At 68.2% G+C, this 11,066-nt stretch overlaps 2 protein-coding genes across 2 annotated transcripts in view; one reads left to right on the top strand and one right to left on the bottom strand.

Moving 5' to 3' along the window:
* Positions 1-1,700, top strand: part of POLN (DNA polymerase nu) — a 152,046-nt gene extending 150,346 nt beyond the window's left edge. Inside the window, exon 25 of the mRNA XM_002688439.7 lies at positions 1,382-1,700. Coding sequence (XP_002688485.4) covers positions 1,382-1,555 — 174 coding nt within the window. The 3' untranslated portion in view covers positions 1,556-1,700. The remainder of the gene's footprint in view (positions 1-1,381) is intronic.
* A 1,436-nt stretch (positions 1,701-3,136) lies between these two features.
* On the bottom strand, positions 3,137-11,066 carry NAT8L (N-acetyltransferase 8 like). The gene is made up of 3 exons (XM_024993747.2): positions 10,621-11,066; positions 9,189-9,353; positions 3,137-7,367 (listed from the first exon to the last, which is right to left on the bottom strand). Exons 1-3 carry the CDS (start codon positions 10,994-10,996, stop codon positions 7,000-7,002), a joined length of 909 nt encoding a protein of 302 aa, XP_024849515.1. The 5' UTR covers positions 10,997-11,066; the 3' UTR covers positions 3,137-6,999.

Below are 11,066 nucleotides of genomic sequence, written 5' to 3' on the forward strand. Positions count from 1 at the left end.
TGCCCTGTTCACTTCATCCCGACCTCGCCCTGTGGGTGGCAGCTTGGCAGTGGGAAGGAGCACCCCCGGGCCCAGCCAGGGGTGGGACCACCCATCATGCAGGGTGGTCTGTGCTTGTCCTCCTGGTGGGTGGAGATGTGGGGACCCCAAGGTCCCTGGAAGCCCAGGAAGCCTGACCTCACCCCACTAGTAGCCCCGTGGTGGCCACTGCAGTGCTCCCCACCCTCAGGTGGGGACGGAGCTGTTGAGCTGTGGTCAGGGCCCACTCAGGATCAGGTCCCAGGGAGAGCTCTCCAGGGCCCCCTGCACACCTTGCAGCTGGTGCCCACAGGGCGCCGGGACACGCCCATCCCTGACCCCCTCGCCTGGCCCAGCCCCTGAGGCCTCCCTGCCGCACAGAGGCCCTGGCAGGTGAAGGGGCTCAACCAAGATTGAGGCATCACGACGGGGTGGGTATTCTGGAGCCTGTAAGCCTGCCAGTGTGTGTGAGAGTGTGTGTCTAAATGTGTGTGTATGTGTGAGTGCATGAGAGTGTGTGTATCTGAATGTGTGTGGGTGCATGTGTGTGTATCTGAGACTGTATGAATGTATGTGTAAGAGTGTGTGTGCATGAGTGTGAGTGCCTGAGAGTGTATGTGCATGAATGTATGTGTGCATGTGTGAATGTGCGTGTAAATGCATGTGTATTTGTGTGTGAATGTATGAGTATGTGAACGTGCGTGTGTGCATGTGTATCTGAGAGTGTGTGAATGTGTGTATAGAGCGTGTGTGCATGTGAGTGCCTGAGAGTGTATGTGTGTGTGTGTGTGAGTGCATGCGTGTGTATCTGAGTGTGTGAATGTGTGTATAGAGCGTGTGTGCATGTGTGTGAGTGCCTGAGAGTGTGTGTGTGTGTGTGTGAGTGCATGCGTGTGTATCTGAGTGTGTGAATGTGTGTATAGTGTGTGCATGTGTGTGAGTGCCTGAGAGTGTATGTGTGTGTGTGTGTGTGTGTGTGTGCAGGTGAGCGCATGCGTGTGTATCTGAGAGTGTGTGAATGTATAACAGCGTGTGTGTGTGCGTATGCATCTGTGTATGAGTGTGTATGTGTGTGTGCATATATCTGAGAGTGTGAGTGCGAGTGTGTGAGAAGGTATGTGTCTGAATGTGTATGTGCATGTGTGTGTATCTGAGAGTGTGAATGTGTATATGAGTGTGTGTGTGTGTGTGTGTGTGCATATGCGTGTGTGTGAGTATGCATCTGTCCCTAGCAGAACTGCCAGGGTGTCTAGTCGCGTGTCTGGGCAAGGGGCTGCCTGTGCACCATAGGCCCTGGTCCACCTTCCAGGGGGCCCGGGAGGTGGCCAGGAAGGCCGGGCACTCACCTCTGCTGCCCGCACAGGTGCCTCTGAAGGTGAGCCTGAGTGCAGGCCGCTCGTGGGGACACCTGGTGCCCCTGCAGGGGGCCCCCGGCCCCACCAACGTCCCGCCGAGTCTCCAAGCAACATCTGGGCCCCGGCCAGCCCCAGAGCGCCGACCCCCGCGCCTGCATTTTTTGCCTTCATTCGGTCCGTAGCCCCAGGCAACAGCGGAGAAGAGAGCCGGGGTCCACCAGCCGGCGGTGCGGCCTCCCGGAGGCCAGAGCTTCATGAGCGGTCACAGCCACCTTCCCTTGGGGCCGCCTGCAGTAAACGCCTCTGGAGGAGCTGTTCTGACCTGTCTTTGTGAATCCTTCCTGGGGGTGGGAAACCGGGCCCGCAGCCCTTGGCCCCTCAGTCAGGACGAGCACTGGGGCAAGTCTGGGTCCCCCCGCCAGGCAGCTGCTCAGCACCTCACAGGAGCCGGGAGCAGCCAGCAGCCTGGCTCCCAGCGCCCCCGAGCGGGCCCGCGGGTGGCGGTGAGCTGAGTGGAGAGCACCTCCCGACCACCCTCCTGAGAGCTCGACCACCCTCCTGAGGGCCGGAGGGGCCTGTGCCCAGGTGCTTGCCAGCTGCTTCTCACAGGCACCCCGGGGCCAAGGGAGGGTCTGGCCTGAGCACCCCAGAGCCTCTCCGTGGCCTGAGACACAGACGCCCCACCTTGGATGACAGGGACACTGCGGCCAGAGAGGTCGCCTTGCTGGACGGGCCCCAGCAGGCCTGCCCCACCCTGGCTCAGCCCAGGGCCCCCCCACCCGTGCAGCCTCACCCCTGCATCCTGGTCTGGGTCCCGGCTCTGAGAGCCCCCACCAAGGGGGGCACGGTGCTCACCTGGCAGGGCCGAGGGGAGCCCCTCCAGGAGGGGAGCAGGCCCCCTGCCCCAGCCTGGACCCTGGCCTTACAGCAACTTGAGCCTGCAGGACACGGCCTCACTCTTCCAGGTGACGGGGTCGTCACCGCTCACCGTGCCCAGGCCCGTTCTAATCAAGGCTTCAAATCGTCGCTGGTCCCCTGGGGCACGCAGGGCCTGATGGCCGCGCCTGACCCTCTTGGGGGGCGCAGGGCCCCCCCACGCCACTGTGTCCAGCGTGTGTCGACGTCTGAGCGACAGCCCATCTTCATGCCGTCACCGCAGAGGCAGAGACCACTGCCTCCTCTTGGGGAGGACCTCGTGCAGACCAGTGACCGTCCCGGGAGTGCCGTCCCAGGGCCAGGCCAGGCCGCTGTGGGTGTGGGCAGCCCTGTGGGGCAGGTGGGACCCAGTCAGACTCAGAGAAGGGGGCGCACTGGATGCCCCAAGGGCAGAGGGGGTGCGCCCCCACCCGGAAGGTGGCCCCGGCAGGAAGGGCCCGCCGTGGGGGCCGTCACACTGGTGGGCTTCAGCAGCCCCGGGGCATGCTGGGCACCTCCCCCCGGGGTCTCAGTGTCCCCGTCCCTGGCTGACACCCCAACCCCACCACAGCCCCTCCTTACAGGACCTGGGGGTCCCACCCAGCCCCACCCCTCACCCCATCCCGTGAGCCCACGGCTCCAAGGAGCGTCAGACAGGCAGGCAGACGGCAAGCTGGCAGGGCAGCCAGGTCGGGGCCACAGACACAGGAGCGGGGGCCTCCCCTGCCCATGGGTTGCCCCACCACTGACCCCCGCCCCAGGGTCGGGGGGAAGCCCAGCACCTCAGGGAGGAGCCCTTCCGGGCCCAGGGTTACACAGAGGACGCGGCAAGAAAGCATGGAGCATGGTTCCATCAGCTCGGATTTTATTGAAAAACAGCAGCATCAGGGGCCGGGCAAGTGCAGGGCTGTGGCTGCGGCCCCTCCCGCGGCTCACAGGGACCCCCCGCCCAGCAGCCTGCGTCCCCGGAACTCGGTGCCCCTTGGGGCCCTCCCGAACGCCACACTGACAGCGGACTCAGCAAGCGACAGCAGCCCGCCTGGGCCTCGTCCCCAGATCTGACCTCCACCAGCCTGCAGAGTGTCCCCGAGCGTCCCTGCCCTGGCCACCCTCCCCACAGTGCCAGCGCCCTGGGCAAAAGCTCACCCCGGGCACCCCCGCTGTATGCGGGCCTGTGCAGCAGCCTCAGCCTGGGAGGAAGGAGGGCTGGGACCCAGGCTGGCTGGGCCGGAAGAGAGCAGACGAGGCCTCGGGGCCAGCCCGCCCCGGCCAAGCACCCCCGGCCCCCCAGAGCCCTCAGACACCAGGCTCTCCCCCTGCACACGTGCACACACACAGAGGCACACGTGTGTGCACCTACCCACAGGCACACACGCACACGCAGGCACACCCCTTCTCTGAAGTGGCTGATTATTGCTGTTAAAACACCGCATCCCACGCCAGCAGGCAGCGGGCCTCACGCCGCCGCCAGAGCCTGTCGTCCGCACCCCAAGCAAATACAGCCCAGGGTCTGCCCGTGCTCGGCCCAGAACTCAACTCCAAAAAGGCCCCAGGGCCCCAGCTCAGGTTCAGGGGCTGGAATGACGCACAGCAGTGGCTTCGGAGAGACGCGAAAGCAGAGGCGACACGGCACGCGCCAGGGAGGCCCAGGGCCGCCGTCCAGCAGCCCCGACGCCGACAGCCCCCAACTGCACCCACACTTCCAGCACGCCCCGGACGTCAGAACCAGGCCTGGGGGCCCAGAGAACCTCCAAGCCCTTGCTAGACACGGGAAGGAGCCCCCACCCCCAGGGACCGTCTCTGAGAAAGGACCCCCAGAGCAGGATGGGGGCCCCGGGACCACGTGGCCTCCCCGTCCAAGCCCCTCATCCGTCCGCCCCCAACCCCGCCCTGGGCCAGCAGGGGGAGGCCAGCCTGACACAGACGGAGGGACCCGGGGGCACCACCACGGCCCTGCGTGGGCCAGACCACCCGGCTGGCCCGACACACGCCCCCACCCGCCCTGGCCGCCCGCCCTCGGGACCAGCTGCCTGAAGAGCCTTTACCCGGGCAAGGCCTGCCAGCCACGGGCCAGGACGCTGGGCCATACAGCAGTGCTGGAGCCTCAGCCGCTCCAGGTCCCGGGACCCGGATGGGCCCATCGGGCCAGCGCTTCAGGTCCGTCTAACAACGACGTGCTCAGGCTCCACCTCCCGCTTCTGCTGCCTGGAAGCCGGACCCCTGAGCACGGTGCCAGGCCCAGGGCTGGCCTTCCAGCCCAGGGAGGCCCGGGAGCCGGCAGGGCCAGGAGGGGCCCAGGACTGCCCAACACAGAGAAGCTGCCCAGACACACCCCCAGGCAGGAGCGCGGGGGGGACGCTTCACAGAGGTAGAAGTGACATCAGGATTTCTACAAAGGTATAAAACTCACAGCGTAGTGCATGTTTGTGGAGCAGGTAGCTCCCAGGCTGGGGGGAAGCTGGGAGACCTGCCCCCAGGAGCCCAGGCCACACGCTGGCCAGGCAGGGGTCTCAACCCGGGCTCAGCACGCACCCAGCCTGGGGCACACAGGCACCTCTGCCCACCTCAGGGCCGGGCGGCGGCTGGACAAGAGCATTGCGGACACGTGGCCCCCCTGCCACACCCCTCCTGGAGTCCATCCTGGCAGCAACAAAGGGCACGAGGGGATGATGAGGGCCAGCCTGTGCCCAGCACCCCCTGGCCCATCTGCAGGGGTGGGGCAGGGGCCACGCAGCAGGAACAGACATCAGGGGACAGGAGGGGCCACACCCCTGCCAGGAGGACCCCCTTCAGGCGCTCCAGTCCACACCAACAGATGCCGAGGGCCCTCTGCCCCCGCACCCCCGCCGGGGACGGGCCCCACAGGCACAGGGCCGGAGGAAGCCGCAGCATCCCAGAGCCACCACCAGACAAGAACACAACCCGCCAGGCCCCAGGCCAGCCACAGCCCCGCCGCGCCCCTCGCCACCTAAGGCCGCCCCGAACCGACACCAAACCAAACAGAAAGAGGAAAAAGGCACAGCTTTGTTTTCCGTTTTGCTAAAACACTTTACGTCTGTCTGTATTATCCAGATTAACAAAATCTGAGAGCTGCAAGAAAATAGGGGGCCGATTTCTGTACAGTCTACAAAACTCCCACCCCCGACGGGGGGCCGGGCGCCACCAGGGAGAATGTACAGGGCAGCGCGGGGTCTGTACAATGTTCTGCAGGTTATCTCAGCTGCTCACAGTACCCAGGGCCCCTCGGGTGGCCAGGCGTGGCCGACTCAAAGCGCCTCTAACGACGCGCCCTCCAGGGCCCTGCACGTGGCGCCCAGGTCCGTGGCCCACGCGGCCTGCCACGCCCCCCCCAAAGCGAGGGGCCTCTGCGGGCCTCTACGCCCCTCCAGCCACCACCTTCCTCCCCGACTCTGGGCCACCCACTCCCAAAAGCCCCTGCCTGTGACCTGGGGCAGCGAGTGGGCACTTGGAAGGCGCCCCGCTCCTACATTGGACGCTGCTGACAAGCTTCTCCCGCCTGCACCCGCCCAGGAGTGCCCTCCGGGCAGAAACGACGTTCAGTCAGGGTGTCCCTCCATCCCCCGGCACCCACCCCTACCAAACTGGGCCGGAAGTAGTGCAGATTCTAGACCACACAGGTGTGTGTGTGTGTGCGTGTGTAGGTATCAACTACCGTTTTGTCCCAAGAGTTAAAGTCATGCAGAGTGCTATTCTGTCTAAATAACTTATTAAAAAATAGGTCGGCTTCAGGCTGGGAGAAGCTACGGGCTTGGTGGTGCGGGCGTCAGCCTGGGTTGGTCAAGATTCACAGGACAGAGCCCGGCCGCTGTGGGGCAGAAAGTTCCCAGGGAGGTCCGGGAGCAGCCACCACGCCCGATCGAGCTGGCCCTGGGGGAGCGGGGGCCCCCACGGCCGCCTCCACCTTGCCCTCCTGGAGGGCCCTGACCGCGGCTGGACCACACGTCGCTATGGGAACCACACCTGGATGACGACGCCAATCAGCAAAGTCCGGGCGGAGGAGGGGCAGGTACCGAAAGGAAAGAGGGGGTGATCAACGTCGAAGCAGAGCTGGACTAGGGGAAGCGAGGGGCGAGGTGGACAGCAGGGCTCCAGAGAGCGGGGCACGGGCCGGGGCGCTCACCAGTCTAGGTCCAGTCTGGGCAGGGCGGGGGCGGGGGGCTGCGGGCATGCGGCATGCTGCAGCCAGGCCACATCCTCGGCATGCACGGAGCAAAGCGGCCGTGGGCAGCCCGGGCCCGGGGCGCAGCAGGCCACGCCCACTGGGGGCGGACGGCCGAGCCCCGCCCCACTGCCGGCCCGGGGTCTGCTGGGCGCCGGGGGCCTCACCCCAGAGGCTCTGTGCTTGGTGGGCAAGGCGGGGCCCCTGGCCACCTCGGGGCTAAGCGGGATGGGGCTGCTCCGGCCGGGGCCAGCAGCTGCGTGGGCTCGCGGCGGCCCACGCTGTCACTCTTCAGGGCGTGGCCCGACCCAGGGCGGGCAGGGGGCGTGGCTGGAGGGACCACCCACCTTCCCGCGCGTCACCGATGCACACCGGCCCGGCATCCCCCAGGAACCGGCCAAGGAACCGTGTGGTGTCGAAAAGGGAGGAGCCCAACACACACACCAAGGTGAGCGTCTGAAAGCGGCCCGGGCGGCGGGCGGGGCGGGCACAGGCGGGCGGGTGGGCGGGGTGGAGGGCGGACGGCGGCGGTCACTCCTCACGCAGCTGCAGGCGGTAGCGGTGGTAGCGGACCTGGAAGAAGAGGCGCTCGGCCAGCGAGAGGGTCATGCCGGGCATCACGTGGCGGTCGCTTGAGCCCATGTGTCTGAAGCCCAGCGACTCGTAGAGCTTGTGGGCGGCCGCCTTGACGGCCGTGGTGCCCAGCACCACCGCGGAGTAGTCGTGCGCCAGGGCGAACTCCAGCACCTTGCGGCCGAGAGCCTTGGCGATGCCCCTGCCGCGGAAGCGCGAGTCCACGGACATGCGCAGCAGCTCCACCGTGTTGTCCGCCGCGTGCGCCCGCGCCGCCACGATGCCCACCACGTTGCCGTCCAGCACGGCCACCCAGAAGCAGGAGCCTGCGGGGAACAGGGAGGAGGTCAGGGCCCCGGGCACCACCGCCTGCCGGCCAGCCCGCAGGGCCCCTCTGGGCCGAGCACCGGGCCCCACCTGCCTGCCGCCCGCAGCAGCCCTGGAGCCACCCTGCCCCTGGGCCCGAGGCTGTGCAGCGAGCCCTGTGGTCAGGCCAGCCACGCCCCCCCCAGGCCCAGACCCAGACCCATCGCAGCCCGGTGCAGGGCAGGAGGGGGCATGGGGAGACCTCTGGGGAACCGAGAGGCGCAGGAGGGTCAGAGGGACAAAGCCTGGAGGGGAGAGCTGTCTCCTCCGGTGACCCGAGGCCCAGGGGCTCCAGGAGGCTAGACCAGCATGGTGCCCATCCAGGGAGCCTGGCCTGTGCCCACCCTGCCCACAGCCACACCAGCCCCCACTGCCACATTCTCCCCATGGGAGGCCTAACCTCCCCCTAAAGCACCTTCATGTGACCCCACCAGGAAGACACTCATCTCCTGTCCGCTGGGTCCCCCCTGCCTGCTTCCCCAGCATGCCCCACCCCCCTGCCACGCCGGCCTGTCACCTCTGTGGAGGTATCCTCACCGCCGAACCCCAAGACTGAGCCCAGGCACCCAGCCAGAGCTCGGGCATGACCACCCCCCACCCACTGACCTGCCCACTGGCCAGGGGCGCGGGCTCTCCCCACCCACCCAGCCCGGGTCAGAGGTCAGCACAGGCTCAGTTTCCCCAGAGCAGAGGCAGCCCCCACAAGCCCCAGTGCAGCCCGTCAGCTGCCGCTCAGCCTCCCCGCCCCCGTGGGGTCTTCCTGCAGACCCCCTAGCTGTCTCAGCCCATCTGATCTCACATCCAGGGGGACTGCGCCCCAGAGACGGGGGGCCATTCCAGGCTTTGGTGCAAGGCAGACCTGGGCTGAAGCTCCAGGACGCTGATAAGATGCTTTGTTTGGGCTTGGAAGAGGGTCACGCAGAACCGAGGGTGCCCAAGGCCTGCCAGGTGGCTTCAGGGCTGAGAAGGACCAGCCGCCATGGCCCGGAGCTGGTCACGCCGGGCAGCTCAGCCCTGCCCCGGGAGCCTTGCTTCCCCTGCCCAGCTGCCCTTCCTTGCCCCCCGCCAGGGTCCTACTAGAACCTCACCAGCCATTCAGGCCCCTCTCCACACAGACCTTCCTGCACCTGGGGTACCCTCACATCCCAACTCTGGGCACACAGAAAAGCCTGCCCCTGCCCCCAGGCCAGCCTGAAGCATAAACTCCCTAGAGGAGATGGCTCCAGAGCAGGTGCCAGCCCCTCCATCTACAGAAAACCAGGGCCGGGGCGAGACCCTGGGATTAATAAGTGGCCCAGGGACCAGAAGTGGAAGCCGTGACATGAGACCCCCGTTCTCCTAGGGTTCTCGTCCCCCCACCGTGGGGTCCCCTGTCCTGCCACTCAGGGCCCCAGCATTCCAGGCCAGCCCAGGACCCACGAGACGCACCGAATGGGCCCCTGGGGGGGGTGAGACGGGCACCAGGCAACGGGCAGCAGCAGCCCGAGCAGCAGGGCGGGTCAGCGTGGCCCAGGGCCAGCTTGGGCCAGCAGCGCCAGGCCCTCAGAGGACACAGGACGGAAGCCGGGGACGCTCTGGGAGGAGGACCCAGTCCTGCCAGCCCGGCCCTGCCAGCCTGCGGCACCCCACCCCTCGGCCAGCGCCCTCCTTCCTAGGAGGCTCAGTTCACGCTGCGCCCGGCCCAGGCCTTCCGGTGCCCACCCGAGGCTGCTGGGGCAGGGGCGGCTCTGCGGGGAGGAAGGGCTGGGGGGCGGGGGCAGGGGCGGGGCCCGGAGCCTCACCGGGGGGCTTCATGTAGTACTGCTCGATGTCGGCCATGTCCGTGTGCAGCGCGCAGTCCAGGTAGGCGAGGACCACCTTCCGGCTGTAGTAGTAGCGCAGGGCCAGCAGCCCTGCGGGCACCAGGCAGGTCAGCAGCAGCGAGCGCGTCAGGGCGAAGCAGAGTGCTGCGGGGAGAGGGCGCGCTGAGTGCCCTCTGGGGCGGGGCCTGCGGGCCACCCGAGTCCCGCACCGCACTGGCCCCTGGTCGATAACCACCGGGGCCATGGGCAGAGAAGACCCCAAGCGCACAGCCCAGCCCGTTTTCTCTGGAAGAGCAAAGACCATCGCAGCTGCCGCCCCCACTTGGCCCTGTTGGCAAACTTCTCATCCGTGAGGACGCGATGCTGTCACCCCTGACATCAGGACTTCCAAGTGTCCTGAGCACAGCAGCGGCCCCTGGCAGACTGCCCTCAACCACTGGCAGGCACAGATCAGGGCATGACTACGGAGGCGGGGAGCCCTGCCCATCACCCCAGACCCTTAGCTGGGTCCATATCCTGGCCTACATGAGGCTGGGGGGAGTCAAAGAGCCGGCAGGCCAGGCACCGTCCCTCTCTTGGGAACTTGGGGGGCCCCACCCCAGCCAAGAACCCTCAGGGCCGGCCTCTGGGCGTCGTGAGGGCAGGGGCCAGGGAGGAAGGCCGAACCGGGCCTCCAGCGCTCGGAGGCAGACGTGCCTGCAGTGAAAGGCCTCTGCTGCGTGACCTTGGGAAGTCCCACCCGCCCAGCCTCAAGCTCCACATCTACGAAATGGGGAGAATCGCCCTCCCGCTGCAAGGCCTCAAGGGGCCAAGGCTCAAAGGCCCCCATGGGGGCGCCCGCTTCAGGCCCACCGCCTCTCGCCCCGCTTCCTCGGCGCGCTCCCTCCGCCCGGCACCCCGGGGAGCTGGCTGCCTGCCCCTCATAAATTAGCACTTGGAGCCGGCGAGGCAACCTCCCCCGCCGGGTGGATTATATATAGTTACACGCGCCGGGCGCGGGGCCTCGGCGGCGGGCGCTACCTGCTGCTCCCCCGCCCCCACCCGGGATGACCGGGGAGGGGACGCGGGTGGAGACCCCAGTCCTCCCCGCCCGCAGCCCCTGCACCCGGCCCACACCGGTTCCCACGCCCCCGCCCAGCGCGCCTTGGCCCGGAGCCCGGACCGGCCCCAGCGCCGGGGGCCACCTCGCCCCGGGGCCGCCGCAGAACGTGCGCGTCCAAGGGGAAGGCAGCGGTCCGCCTCCTTCCCGGGCAGAGGCCCGGGGCCGGGGGGGGGGGGGGGGCGGGGGACAAGAGGGCCGGAGAGAGCCCCGTGCGGGTCCCCAGAGGGCCGGGCGGGCGCAGACTGCGGCAGGCCGGGGTGCACCCCGCGGCCCCGACCCCGCCGCCCCGCCGGGTCCCCGCGCACTGACCGGCCAGCAGGGCGTAGAGCAGCTGCGCGCGCGGGTGCTGCCGCAGGCCGCGGAAGGCCGTGTTGGGGATGCGCTCCATGATGCCGTCGTAGAAGATGCGGCGCGCCGCCTCCTGCTCCGCCGCGCGGAACTCGCGGATGTACACGCCGCGCCCCTCGGGCGGCTCCGCGCCCCCGGCGCCGCCGAGAGCCTGGGGGCCCGGTGCGGGCGGGGGAGCGGCGGGGGCGGCGGCCGGCCCGGGGGCAGCGGGCAGCGGGGGCCACATGGCGCCGGCGGCGGCGAGCAGCGCGTCCTTCTGGGCCCCCGGCAGCGCCTCATGGTCCTCGGCGGCCACGATCTTCGTCTCGCAGACCATGTCGGGAGGCCCACAATGCATGCACCCGGCCGGGCGGCGCAGCGCAGGGACGCGGGCCGGGCGGCGGGCCCAGGGCAAGGGCGCGGCGCCC

This window comes from Bos taurus, chromosome 6 (genome assembly GCF_002263795.3).
Source record: "Bos taurus isolate L1 Dominette 01449 registration number 42190680 breed Hereford chromosome 6, ARS-UCD2.0, whole genome shotgun sequence".
NCBI classification, from domain to species: Eukaryota; Metazoa; Chordata; class Mammalia; order Artiodactyla; family Bovidae; genus Bos; species Bos taurus.